The sequence below is a fragment of the Pogoniulus pusillus genome, chromosome 11, assembly GCF_015220805.1.
Source record: "Pogoniulus pusillus isolate bPogPus1 chromosome 11, bPogPus1.pri, whole genome shotgun sequence".
Classification (NCBI taxonomy): domain Eukaryota; kingdom Metazoa; phylum Chordata; class Aves; order Piciformes; family Lybiidae; genus Pogoniulus; species Pogoniulus pusillus.
Window position 1 is genome coordinate 26702148 of NC_087274.1, and position 14558 is coordinate 26716705.

The 14558-nt window shown below is 42.2% G+C and overlaps 1 protein-coding gene across 6 annotated transcripts in view; it reads right to left on the reverse strand.

The window, feature by feature from the left end:
* The window catches only part of ZFYVE28 (zinc finger FYVE-type containing 28), a 127333-nt gene that overhangs the window by 48441 nt on the left and 64334 nt on the right, over nucleotides 1-14558 (reverse strand). For all 6 annotated transcript variants that reach the window (XM_064151574.1, XM_064151573.1, XM_064151572.1 and 3 more), the window contains exons 3-7: nucleotides 9676-9813; nucleotides 8803-9005; nucleotides 7009-7098; nucleotides 4616-4705; nucleotides 3317-3418 (exon numbers count right to left, since the gene is read on the reverse strand). In XM_064151574.1, coding sequence (XP_064007644.1) covers nucleotides 3317-3418; nucleotides 4616-4705; nucleotides 7009-7098; nucleotides 8803-9005; nucleotides 9676-9813 — 623 coding nt within the window. The remainder of the gene's footprint in view (nucleotides 1-3316; nucleotides 3419-4615; nucleotides 4706-7008; nucleotides 7099-8802; nucleotides 9006-9675; nucleotides 9814-14558) is intronic.

A 14558-nucleotide genomic window follows, 5' to 3' on the forward strand; every position in this document is an offset into this window, starting at 1 on the left:
TCCTGCTTCTGCAGCACATCGAAGTCACCAGTGCTGCTGCAATACATCAACACTGAGAAAACAGCACTGACAAGTACCACTGCACAAGCTGGTCACAACTCAGAGTTCAGCCAGCTTGAAAACACTAACCACTGACCCTCAAGAACTGTGCACCAGTTTCACTACCCACCACCACGTCATTCTCCAACACACTCAGAACAGGCACAGTGCATTTAACTTCCAGTCAGGAAGGTTTCAGTGCACTTAAAACACACCACTTGAGCTGCCATCTGCCTGATTCTCCACCTCTATGCAAGATCCATACAGACTCTGTCATCAACTGCAAATGGCCCAGAAAAAAGCCCCAGTGGGCTCTGCAAAAGGGTGAATTAAGGAGTACTGCAAACCTCCCAAGTTTGCTTACCTCTGAGGGACAGGCAGGGCTCTGTCATGTGTAACAGTCACTTGGGAAGACAAACACCATTGCCCTAAACATCCTCCCTGCTCTCTCCTTCCCCAGATTTATATGCTCAGCATAACAATATATGATCTAGAATATCCCTTGGGTCAGTTAGAATCATAGCATCATAGAATCAGTCACAGTTGGAAGGGACCACAAGCATCATCTAGTTCCAGCCTACCCTAGATCAGCCTGGCCACAGCCTCATCCAGCCTGGCCTTAAGCACCTCCAAGGACAGGGCCTCAACCACCTCCTTGAGCAACCCATTCCAGGCTCTCATCACTCTCATGGTGAAGAACTTACTCCTCACATGCAGTCTGAATCTCCCCATCTCCAGCTTTGCTCCATTCCCTCTAGTCCTGGCACTCCCTGAGAGCCTGAAAAGTCTCTCCCCAGCTTTTTTGAAGGCCCCCTTCAGATACTGGAAGGCCACAAGAAGGTCACCTGGGAGCCTCCTCTTCTCCAGACTGAACAGCCTCAACTCTTTCAGTCTGTCCTCACAGCAGAGCTGCTGCAGCCCTCTGAGCATCCTCGTGGCCCATCTCTGGGCACGCTCCAGCATCTCCACATCCCTCTTGTAATAGAGGCTCCAGAACTGGATGCAGTACTCTGGGTGAGGTCTGAGCAGAGCGGAGTAGAGGGAGAGAATCACTTCCTTCGCCCTAATGGCCACACTTCTGATGCAGCCCAGGATCTGGTTGGCTCTCCGGGCTCACTTGTCCCACCTATCTCCTTTCCCAAATCTTGTGCACTCAAAGTCTACCTCTTGGTAGGTTGGTATGAGCAATAGAAAAGTCCACAACTGTATAAGCTGCTCAGCAGCAACTAAAACATCCCTTTGTGATCAACACTGTTTTCAGCACAAATCCAAACCACAGCCCCACACCAGCTACTATGGAGACAATTAACTCTACTGCAGGCCAAACCAACACAGCCATGAAGAACACTATGCAAACTCTGCTAACCAGCTGGCATCACATTTCCTAATGCTCAGCTGACACAAAGTGCCCAAGTCTTAAAAGCACAACTTTTCCCAAAGCAAGAATCTGAAAGAGTCATTTCATTTTTTGGTGTTTGCACTGACAATTGTATTTACTGAACAAAGAATCATTTTACTAACTTGTCCTCAACCCAAGCATTAAATACAGAGTAACTGAAAATTAGACAGACTCAGCAAGAAACTGACTTCATTGATTTTCATTTTTCATGTTGTGAAAGGTAAAGGGTAAGCAGAAGGTACAACAGATGAGAAGTATATTAGCTTTGAAATACTGTTTTGGCTCTAGTCAGCCAGTGGAATGTTGATGAAAGTTTCTTATAGCCATATCTTGAAAAAAAACAAACACAAACCACAACTGTTTAAATGTAGACCTCATGAACTTTTAAAGCTGCAGTGCCACTAAAGATTTCCCACCTCTCTAGTAAGTTTTGCTCCTCAACTAATGTTCTTCACTTGGCGTTTTGTAAAACCATAAGCACTAAAAAAAACCCAAACATGCTGATTTGTCAAATTGAATTCTGAGATTTCAACATGAATTTCATTAAGGTACCTAAAAATAAAACTGCATCACTTCAAGAGATGAATACTAGGAAATCTCCAAGGGGGATAAAGGGATATGGTCTGGATATTCACAAGAGACTTGAGAAATAAGGTCCTGTCTGAATCATCTCTCATGAAATTTACCTTCTGCCTCAGAAGATGCCTCACCTCTAATGGGTAAGAGAAGATGAATCTGGATAAACTTACCTACCTGAAAGCTATTTGTACATCAAAGCATCATTACAATATACAGATAAGGTGATGAACAGGTGAAAACTGGACACAGGAAAGAAAAACTGCTAAATAATCTCTAGAAACAAATTTTTCAGCTAGGATATAAATTTGAACTACCACAGAAAAAAGCTTGTTTGGTGGGAGGGTACTGGAGGCCTGGAGCAGGCTGGTTGTGGAGTCTACTTGTTCCTGTGTGACCTGCCCTGGATGACTCTGCTTTGGCAGGGGGAGTTGGGCTCATCAATCTCCAGAAGTCCCTTCCAACTCCCACCTCCTACTCTATCATAGAATCAACCAGGTTGGAAGAGACCTCAGAGATCCAGTCCAACCTATCACCCAGCCAATCAACTAGACCATGGCACTATGACTCTATCAAACAGCACTTAGAGATTTAGAAGCCAGGGTGGCTGGCTTTTTGTTTGTGATTTGCTTGTTTTTTCTTTCAATCAACTAAAATACTGTAAGGGTGAATGCAAACAAACTGAATATAAAGATCCTTTAAACACATAGCTTAACGCCTCCAAAGTAACAAAGCAGTCTTCTAAAGATTTCAAGTAAGAAAAACATATTTAAATGCTCTTCCTACTTCAGCCAAAGCCCATATCACCAATGGTTACCAAAACTGAAGCACTGTGAAGAGAAATCCAATCATGGATCCAAAATGATCCATCCTGTAAAAACAGAGCCACGCTATGAAGAACTGAGAGTCATTTCTATTAGATTAAAAATGATCTGAGTACTGCATCAGAACATGAGAAAATGTAATAAGCCAAGTTAAACAGAAACATTGATGCTAATTAGAAACAGGATTGCCCAAAAATAAACTGCAACTTTACTATGTCAGGCATCATTCAATTGTAAGGAAAAATCTGAAAAGCAATAACGTTGTAATTAAAAAACCTTAAACCATCAGGAAGAGATGAAAAGTTCAGAACACTGCCACAAAATGAGAAAGAACATTTAGTCCTTTCATGGGTGTGTCAGGCAGGTGAGAGGAAAACTGAGTCTATGGTTAACACAGCAAAGAGGAACACTTTTCTAGGCATTTAGGAGCCCTTTTTCAAGCCTCAGAAGAGAAGCAGTCACCACCTTTATTACTCACCTAATTTTTCTTAGTAAAGTGTGAAAAGGTCTGAAGAGTTCAGACATATCTTCAGGTTTGTGGTCCAAGTTCAATGGTCCTTCAGAGTAGACAACAAGGCCACTGTAATTCAAACACATGCATGAACCCACACAGAAAAGAACATTTCATTGCAGAGGCAAAACACTAAACAAAGGGGCACAAAGACTGTTGTAAACAGAGATTAGAAATGCACTCAAATAACACAGGGCAATTTTAGTCTTATTCACCCAGGAATCCAAGCAACAGGAAAATTATCCCCTTCCTGCTGCCCATTTCCCCTTACAGGTGAGAAAGCAATGGAAGCATAAAGAAAGAAGATAAATTGATTTCATTGTGCTGTGGCTGATCCATAGAAAACACCAAAAGCCAAGAAATTGATTATAAATTATGTTGGAAGTCCACTAATGAGTGAGAGAGCAAATGGCTTTTTGTTCCGTGCCTCAACAAGTTCTAGGCAAGATGGTTGAATCCTGAGCTCCTACTCTTTTACCTCCAAGATAAATCTGACCTGGTAGTAACATGTGGTGAAAAGTAAAACACTTTTGCTGAATCACTTCATACATTTTGACAATGCCACACTTCTGAATCAACTCAGCACTTGGATAATTTTCCCTGGATAGAAAAACTCATGATCCTGAAAGTCCCAATTGACTTCATTGTAGACATTTCAGTTCCTCTCGGCCAAATCGCTCTTGCCCAAAGCAGTTTGTGTGTCAGATGAAACAAAATTCACCTTCTTTGCTCCATCTGCTGCAGCAAACTGAGTTTGAGAGTGGATTCCACTCACACCAAGCACCACTCTATTTAACACTGCTTAATCCTCTGCCCACTGCAAACACAGCTGTTTCTCAGAGGTAAATGGATGACACACACTCACACTCCGGATTCAAGCCGAGCTATCACATTCGTGTTTTCATTTGCTAAACAGATTATTGCTGTTGTTATTTTCAGACTGACACTTACAGACAATATCTCATTTAACAGGAACAATGGCCCAGAGGGATTTCCTGAGGAGAAATGTATTAGCACAGAGGATTTGAGGTTTATTTCCCTCAATTATACTACTTAAATTAGCTAACTTTAAAACGTTCACAATGGTAAAATATTAAAAACATGCTGGCTTTACTCCAGAGAAAGCTGCTGTCTTATTAAAGCACAAAGACTCATTAGCAAAACCCCATCTGATTAATTCAGCAGTGTAAAAACTCCATCAAGCAAAAGCATTGATTTAATTCAGTTGCCTCAAATGGTCAGCACAGGGCACAACTCTACACTTACCATACAATGGCTAATCTTGGAATTGTAAACATTAAAGCTGGTTCGTAGTCATCAATCATATCTTGAGTGAGGTATCCAAGCCTTAAAGCTCTAAGAGAAAACCACAATTACTTTGTAAGAGACCAAACCCTTAAACACCACATTTCAATAGAAAAAGAAACATGGACAAACTGCAAAGCCAATCCAAACTGATAGCATTTATGCAGGAGTTGATGAGCTCAACTAAACCACTTGCTTGTGTTACTGACTGCTGCAATCTCTGCTTTCAAAAATATACTAGTAGAAGAAACAAAAAGTACCTTCAAACACTTGAAGTTCTCATGGCTGTCCAAAACCAAGATAATTTTCATGCCATTTCCCCTTTTTTATTTACTATTTCACACAAAGCTTCAGCTTATTACTGGAAACCATTGGATGCTTTCAGTTTTTCAAGTAGAAGAAACACTTCTGGAGTAATCAAGGGAAGTATTTGGGTTCATTTTTCAATTTAACTTACTGCAATCACTGAACTCAACCCTCCCAAACCAGCAAATCAAACTGAAAAAACCACCCAAAACCACCCAGTTGTGTACAGCAACTCTTGCTGAGGTCTAAAGATTGAGCATTTGGAGGACACTTAATTGTCCTCTACTAACATTTCAACTATCTTATGCCCCTTTAGACTACAGTCTGCTTTGTTCAAGCTTTTTGATTTGTTGTATTTTCCAAGTTTCTTCATAATTTCTTAGATTTCCACATAATTTTGTAACATACTGAAGTTTCCTCTCCGATTTGTCCCTGTCAGTGCACCAGATAACACTCAAACCTGCACACTGGTCCCACAAGAATGATTAAACCTTCATCTACTCCTTGCCAGTCCTGCTGCCAGTGGACAGTTAACCAACCACAAAGCAAGCATGGCTTAGTACTAATGGTAGGACTCATCAGTGCATGACCTACTCTCACTCCCTGCTCCTTCCCAGAGTCCATGGCCAGATTATCCAAAGCTGCCAAGGAGAAATCACATCTTCCCTCTTACTGGGCAAGTGTGTCTACATGTAGCAGCTCTCTGACTAATGGAAACAACTCCTCTTACCTCTTGTGGTCATTTTAACCTGCAATCCTGTCTCAAAATACCTAGGACACTTCTAGTCTTGCTGTCATCTACATATTGTGGCAGTGTGCTCTGTATTCCTTAACGAAATTGTCAACCCAACCACAACCAAGGTCCTACTTCACAAGTTCTTCTAAGATGACAGTAAAGCCTACACTTACTCAAAGTGCATTTTATAGTCAGCTGGCCTCTAAGAATTCCACCCAGACTATAGCTCACTAATTTCTTTCAAAACCTCTCTGAAGCTAAGTGGTCTACATGTTGTTCCCTTCTACTGCCCATCTGCCAGCATAATTCGTGGCACAAGGGAAATAACAAGTTGGTCAGCATGGTACATTCCACATTCTTATCACCTAGAAAAACTTAGGAATTGCTGAATTGGTTTGTTGGTGGTTGAGGTTTAATTTCATCTCTTCATCTAGTCAAGCTCCAGACCACTAAGGCCTGGAGTACCTCTATGAGGACAGGCTGTAAGAGTTTGGGCTGTTCAGTTTGGAGAAGAGATGGCTCCAGAAGGACCTTATTGTGGCCTTCCAATATCTGACGGGGGCCTGCAAGAAAGCTGGGGAGAGACTTTCTAGGAGGCTGGGTCATGATAGGACTGGAGGGGAAAGGATCCAAGCTAGATGAGAGGAGACACAGATTACATGTCAGGAAGAAGTTCTTCACCATAAGGGTGGTGACGCACTGGAACAGGTTGCCCAGTGAGATGGTGGAAGCCCTATCCCTGGATGTTTTTAAGGCTGGACTGGATGTGGCTCTGAGCAACCTGACCTACTGTGAAGTGTCCCTGCCCATGGCAGGGAGATTGGAATTAGATGAGCTCTGAGGTCCCCTCCAACCTTGACAATTCTGTGATCCCGTGAAGATTAAGGAATCTTCACCAAAACTCTTCATGATAATCACTAAAGGTTCACAGATGATTTGAATCATCTCCCCATGTGTTCTTGCATGAAATACAATTAAGTCTTGATATTTTATACAGATTCAGCTTATTTAGATGCCTAGCCTTCATTTACACATCCACAACTACACATACCAACAATACTGCTATCATTGGATTATTGACTTGGGGGTGGGGTTCTTTTTTTTGGGTCCAGAAAAGAAAACACATTGGCTTAGTGCTTCTTAACTTTGAACTTGGGTGCATACTAAAAGAGGAAAATACCTGATGTTTTATGATGCTTCTGAAAGAGACTATAGCTAAACTATTTTTTGCAAGAGCTCAGACTTCAATTTCAACTCAAATTAAAACCAAAAGAAAATTCAGCAATGAACTTCTGAGTACTTCAATGCTTACCTCTCCACAGTTTCACAGAAAAGTACAATCACCTCTTGCTGTACATAGTATTCCTTTGGAGACTTCACAGGTACCATGGCAGACACGTAACTGGAAAGGTGATCAAATGATGTGCAACTATTTCACATGCTTTGATAAATCCAGTGATAAGTCAACCCAAATATAGGACAAACCCTCTTACAAGCCTACCCTTACCATTTGTTGTCTACTCTGACAGTATTCACTATGAAAATTGCACAATATAAGAGTCTGTAAGAAATGCAGCTGATTTACTTATTGTTGATTGAGGCAGTGGAACTCAGTACTAATTTAAACATTTAAGTATACACATTTAGCATTCACAACTCCACACTGTGGCACAGGGAGGTGGATCCTAGAAGGATCTTCACTGCTGTATCTTCAAGACACAATTATTCACTCTGCAGTCCCCCATGGGGAAATAAAAAAAGCTGACTGAAATGCACATTTTATCTAGAAAGGTTTTACCTGAAACTATTTCACTAAAATTCAGTCAGCTAGCAGGGACAATTTGGGAGATTTAAAAGTTGGCCTCGTTCCTATTGGGAATTAAATGCAAAAGCACTACTTCACAAGATAAGGAACTGGTAAAAATAAGTGGGTTTCTGTCTCTGAATTATTAGTCAGTCGTTTGCAGACAGCAGGTAACAGAGGAAGGGGGAAAAACTGCTTGCAAAGCCATGGCAAAGGTAAAAGCTGCATGTGGAGCTGGTATAGCACAGGCACTGTCAAGACCAATTACTGATTGGTGCCTGCACTCAGCACCACACTTAGAAATACATTTTTAGCCTGTATTTTCAATGAAAATGTTTGGGTTTTTTTTCCATTTAACAGTATAGTGATGTGCTTTTGGATCAGAAGACAGTGCTCACCTGAGTAAAATAATACAAGAGAACATGAACACTGAGAATGAGCAAATGGGAATGGGAAACAGGACAGTCTATGGATTATTGCCAAGAAAAACTTAATGTACTACCCAACTCCAAGAAACCTGTTCTGCTGAGGGTAGGGATGGCTGTATTATGTCAGATTCCATAGACAATCTTGTCCTGTATCCTGTCTGTACACATGCCCAGCACCACAAACATCTACCATCTGAAGCACAGTGCAAAACTTGATCAGTACGACTGACCTCTGATACAAAGAGCAGTCACTTCTCTTTCCAAAAGCTGTTAGTTCTATTTTTACTACAAACCCCCATGCCATTTTTAAATCACAAGTTTTCACATCAGTGAGTTCCTGTGGTTAATTACGGCATCTCCTCCATCAGATTTCAATTTTCCATCTTAAATTCACTGGGTGCATCTTGCTTATATCTCTATACATAAGAGAATGAAACAATCTCCAGATTGTTTGTTATCATACTAATTTTTTTTAATGTCTCTCATGTGTTGCCTTTCCTCCAACAAAAAAAAAAGCACATTAAAGGAAGAGATTTATGGCTTCCTTTTGTGTCTTGGAAAACCTCCCTCAAATACCATATGCCAGTATGCAAATGGAAGATTATAGCTTAGTCGAAGAGCACAAATGTGGATTGCTAAAAAGCTATTTAATTTTCATTGCAGTATTGCCACACTGGAAGGACCAAAAAAGAGAAGTTAAAAATTGAACAATAAAGCAAATTACTGAAGAATTCAAACACCATGATATAGAAATTGCACACTTGTTCCAGAAACAAACAGAACAAACCAGTCAACTTCCAAGACCCAACAAGCCACACAATCAGCTGTTGTAGCTGAGCCAACACACACAAAGTATCATCTTCAAAGCTTTTACCTCAATTCAAATTCTGCAAAAAGGACATCAAAATGCTTCAGTGAATCTTTCATTTTTTCTGTGTAGAGGTTCAAATCCCTCAAGGCCTGGTCACGAATGATATTTCTAACTTCCTCCAGGCTCCGGGTCAGATCCTTGGCCAAGGGTCTCATTGCCATGCTCTCAATTTCACGATTCATAATAATTGAACCAGCAGCCAAACACTGTGAAACACAGTAAGAGGGGAAAAAATAGATTAATATTCAGAGACTTGCTTTTATGTCTTAAAAAACAAAACCACAAGATGTGGTATTTAATACCTGGAACAAAGGCAGTACTTGGCCCCAGGTCATTTCAATTTGGACAAGTGAAAGACTAAAGACTGATGCTCCTTCACACAAAGGTTAGAGAGCAGCTCAGTCTGGGAGACATGAGAATAGGGAGAGGTTCAAGAACCACAGAGCTGACAGAAGTTCAAAAGCTCATCTCCCAACAGTTAGGCAGTAGGTATTGGCAGTATATATGCAAAGGCTGTTTGTACAAAAGGTATTCAAGTCCAGCTAAAGGAGCAGATTCTTAAAAACAGAGTCAAGAATATTAACCAGATGCTAATTCAGAGAAGACTTTTAAAGGGATGGCCATAATGACAGCAGATAGTTACAGGACATGAACCCAATATCCTTTTAGCCCCACCAACACCAAAGCCATAGCAAAAGAATCCTACAGAGCACCCAAAGTAAGTTCTCAAAGAAGCTTATTCCACTCTGTAATTCTACCTGTCATTCTTGGTATAAAAAACCCAACAAACTGAAGATGAACTTTAAACTTCTGGTTTCATGCCACCAAAAAAAATGGTCCTTCAATCCCAACTAACAGAAAAGGTGAGAGACTTACTTCTGCTCCAAACCAAAGCTGTCCCGCAAGGTTGTCATGGCGAATTTCCTCTGGAAACTTGACACAGAAGTCCCGGTTGGCCCTTTCATGTGGAATGCATTCATCCATGATTTGATTGATGATGTTCAAAACATTATCCTGAAGCAAAATATAGGACAGTGTAAGTGCTGTACCCACAGAAATCCACATTTTCTTTCTCTAACTTTTATTACACTTAATTAAACCAACAACTAATGAAGACAGAAGACACTGTAACTTGTGAAGTCATGATACACAGCAAGAACGAGAACACTGCATACAGGAGTTGCAAACGTGACTTCTACTAGAGACTGCTTCCCAGTTTTCACTGTATTTTGACTACTTCAGGGAGCTTTCTGATGAGGTGTGATGTAAAAAGAGCTCATTGCCTCCAGCTACTCGTAAAATACCAGAAAGAACGCTAGAAGTTAGGCCAACTGGAGGACCAATCACATCCTGGGCAGCATCAGAGGTGTGGCTACCAGGAGGTCAAGGGAGGTGATTCTTCCCCTCTACTCTGCTCAGACCCCACCTGGAGTACTGCATCCAGTTCTGGAGCCCCTATTACAAGAGAGATGTGGAGATGCTGGAGCGTGTGCAGAGAACGGCAACAAGGATGCTCAGAGGACTGGAGCAGCTCTGCTGTGAGGGCAGACTGAAAGAGTTGGGGCTGTGCAGTCTGGAGAAGAGGAGGCTCCCAGGTGACCTTCTTGTGGCCTTCCAGTATCTGAAGGGGGCCTCCAAAAAAACTGGAGAGGGACTTTTTAGGCTCTCAGGGAGTGCCAGGACTAGAGGGAATGGAGCAAAGCTGGAGATGGGGAGATCCAGACTGGCCATGAGGAGGAACTTCTTCACCATGAGTGGCGAGAGGCTGGAACAGGTTGCACAGGGAGGCCCCATTCCTGAAGGTGTTTAAGGCCAGGCTGGATGAGGCTGTGGCCAGGCTGACCTAGGGTAGGGTGTCCCTGCTCAAGGCAGGGGGGCTGGACCTAGATGATACTTGTGGTCCCTCCCAACCCTGACTCTATGATTCCAGGTACAACAAATGAGGGTTCTCCCACTTCCTCTCACAATCCCAAATTACATGCACTTCACTCCTCCCCAAAAGAACACCCAGGAGACATTCGAAATTGAGCTTTATTGGGAGATCTGAGGTTGAATAGACTTAAACTCCTCTTGGGAATCTAAAGCATGTTTCCACACTTGAGTCCCTTGTGAACAGGGACTGACACACCTGCCTGTCACCTCAGTCCTGGTCACCCAGGAGGATGAGGGCACACTACACCAAGGAGTAACTGCTCAGAACCCTGTCTGCACCAGGAAAAAGATCAAAGACCTCTAACTAGTTTCTTGATATGCAGTAAATAATCTGTATTCATTTCTTTAAAAGATAATTTTCACATATCCCTGCTGGGAGCTACACAGAATTTAATTAACATAATAAAGGTAGATTCAGAGCAGAGGAAAGGCTGAGTCCTTTCACTAAAGCTGTTTTGTCTGCCTCATGCTTCTCCCACTGTTTACCCAATTCGTGTTCTATTTAAAACATGTCTCAAACAAATAAAGCCAAGCCTCTCTGCATAGAATTGTTTAAGAGACAGAATTGCTCTGAGTCTACACACAAGTGTTTTGTTTTCCTCTGTGTTTAAAAAACAATACAAGACAGGAATGTTGAAGAAGCTGGACCCTCCAGTGTGGTCCCCACTGAGAAAGACAAAACCAACTTAAGGCACAAAAAACAAGGCTTCACACTCTCTGTAATTTAGTCTGTAACTGCCTCTGCCATAAAATAATCTTAACACTAATTCAATAATCACAGCTGGCTTCATCCAAAAGGAAAAAATAAACTGTTGGCAATGTTTACTACAAGCTGGTATCAAGTACTGGAAGTGTTAACAACTAAAGCATCTTTACACTGATTCACTCTTTGCACATCTGACAGGAGGTAATACATTTCAGTTGTTAAAACCAACCAACCTTCAGTGCGTTTAAAACACGATGGCACAGAGGGGGCCACAAAGATGAGCCAAGAGCTGGAGCACCTCTGCTATGAGGGTAGGTTGAGGGAGCTGGGGGTGTTCAGCGTGGAGAAGGGAACACTCCTTGGGGACCCTAGAGCTGCCTTCCAATACCTGAGGGGATTCTACAGGAAGGCTGCAGAAGGACTTTGCCTGAGGGTGTCTAGAGACAGAATAAGGGAGAATGGCTTGAAGCTGAGGGAGAGCAGAGTTAGACTGGAGCTTAGGAAGGAAGAAGTTCTTCAGTAAGAGGGTGGTCACACTCTGGAACAGGCTGTCCAGAGATCCTGTGGATGCCTCCTCTCCACAGATATTTGGAGTCAGGTTGGATGGGGCCTTGAACAACCAAGTCTGGTTGAGAGGTGTCCCTGCCCATGGTGGGGAGGTTGGAGAAAATTACCTCTGAGGTCCCTTCCAAAGTAAACTATTCTATGACTAATACTCAACTGTCTTTTCTGGGACAGATCTGAAAACCAAATGCTTGTCCGCGGCATCACACCACAGACAGTGGGCAGCTGGTATGAGAAGGGACAACAGAACAAAGCCAGATTCACTGACAAAAGGCTTCATTTTAGAGACACACCCCTCATTCTGCTGGTATAACAGAGTGCCAGCATCAGTAGGACACCTGGAGTCCCAGGAACCCAAAGGAAACAAACCAACTCCACAGTATTCCCCAGTGTAGCTCATGTGAAAACCAGAGCAATGCTTCAGGGTGAGAAAATGCAAATGCATAGCACATTCCCTATTGTCCTCCTTTCCATTTCTTAATTCCTGGTATTGTCTATCATTCTCATCATTATGTAACTAGAATATTGTGAAATCTACTCCCAAGAGACGAGTCACCCAATCTCCTCTCCGTGCCAAGAAGAGTCCCCCACTTCCCCCACCCTGTGCCAAAAAGAGTCCTCCACTTCCCCCTCCATACCAAGAAGAGTCCTTCACTCAAATCAAGAGACTGAGCATCTTGGCCTGCCTGCTCCAGTGGCCATCCTAGAAGGTCAATGAAAGAGCAGTTGACTGAACTTGCCCATTCAAGAAATGCTGAAAGATTTCTCTAAGGCAAATTGTTTTTGGTGTTCCTAGCTCTGCAATTTCCCAAACATCCCTATTTTCACAGGGTTTCTTTTATCCTGCTAGAGAACAAAGCCCATTCTCCATCACTTCCCTTCCTTCTTCCACTCTTTCATCTGATAACACCCAGGGTAGAGCAGCCTAAATCGGAAATCTGGAACACTTGCTCCTGTAATGATTTAAAACCTTCACTGCATTGGAACTGGAAAGATGCCAGACAATTTAGACAGGCTGTCCAATGCATTGTAAGCAAATTAGTCTTTTCTTTAAAAGAGCTTCAAGAAACATCCAATTTAGTTAATTACAGCATTCTGCTTTGTAAGCTAAGAAGGGATGGGTTGGGGTACATGGTCGCATTGAGGTTTTGCTCTAATTTAAGCAAAGGAAATCAATTAGTTGGAATTGAAGTAGTAAATCTTTCTCTTGATCCATCTTGCCCCATAAAAGCCTCTAAATTTTAATGTGTCCTTTGGTGGCTTTATCTTTTATCTTTTGGTTCGTTTGCATAGCAGGACGATCCCAGTTTTGTTTCCAGGGCTCTCTTCAGTGCTCTTCAGCAGCACAAAGGCAGCCACTGCTGAGATGATGCTGTGGGATTTACTCCAAGTTCCTCATTTCTTGGAAACCAGACCTCAGAGCTTCACTTAACAGAGAGCACTTAAATGGTAGCTTGACAGGCAAGATAATGAGTGGTAGTGAGACAATGTGTGTAGTTAGCCACAATAAAGGACAAAGAGTTGGGTTATTTTGGGCCCAGCAATAACTGGGCACATAATCAGCGCATAAAGCTAACAGCAACTGCTGCATCAGCTGTCAGAACAGGTACAAAAAGAACAAACAATAACTTTGCCTTATTTAGGTTCTAAAACACATGTTTAGATCAACCCAAGGCAGAATTATCTACCCTCTTGTGTATGTCCTTGATAAACATCTACGCTGTTCTTCCATGCCATTAAGTTTACCATGACCTTCCTCAGGCTGCTTGCAGGATTTTTTCAGAGGAAGATAACTTCACTGATGTTCAGTACCTCTTTAAGGGCCATTTTTTCAATTATCAGTCAAGTTTAAGCAAGGTAAAGGTCTGTGATAATATCACCACCATAAGCTTCATAAATGGCATTCTAGTCTCTCAGTTCAAACACATCCTTCACAAATTGTGTTTCCCTGGCCTGATGACATAGATCCCTTTCAATATGGCATTTACAACAAACATGCAACTGATGACCACAAACCCAAACTGAAGGGAAGATTTTTCTTGTAACTGAAGTAGTCAGGTAGTGGAACGTTTCTACAAGTTACTTGTGTGAAGAGAAGAATCCACAAGGTGGGGTATTCCTTAAGCAACAGGATTTCCAAGTACACCCAAAAGTCCTGGCTTCAGAACCCAGCAGCAGCTGTTTCACCTATCAGAGACCTAAGTTTCTCTCCCCACAAGTTCCACCACTTGCCCTTCAGCCCATCCCACAAGATCCCCAAGGCTGTTCTCTCAGTTTTTCTGTTTTGCTGATCAGCTATTTGCCTGCCAGCCTCTAGATGCTTCATTTCCTAAAAGTAACTTAGCATTTTCCTACAAGTCCACTTTGGGCAATAGTTCCTGATTTAACCTACCCCATTATTAAGCAGCACCAAAATCCACAGATTCATAGAACCTTAGAGGTTGGAAGGGACCTTCAGAGATCGAGTCCAAGTCTCCTGCTAAGGCAGGACTACCTAGGGTATTCTGCACAGGAACACATCCAGAAGAGTTTTAAAAGTCTTCAGAGAAGGAGACTC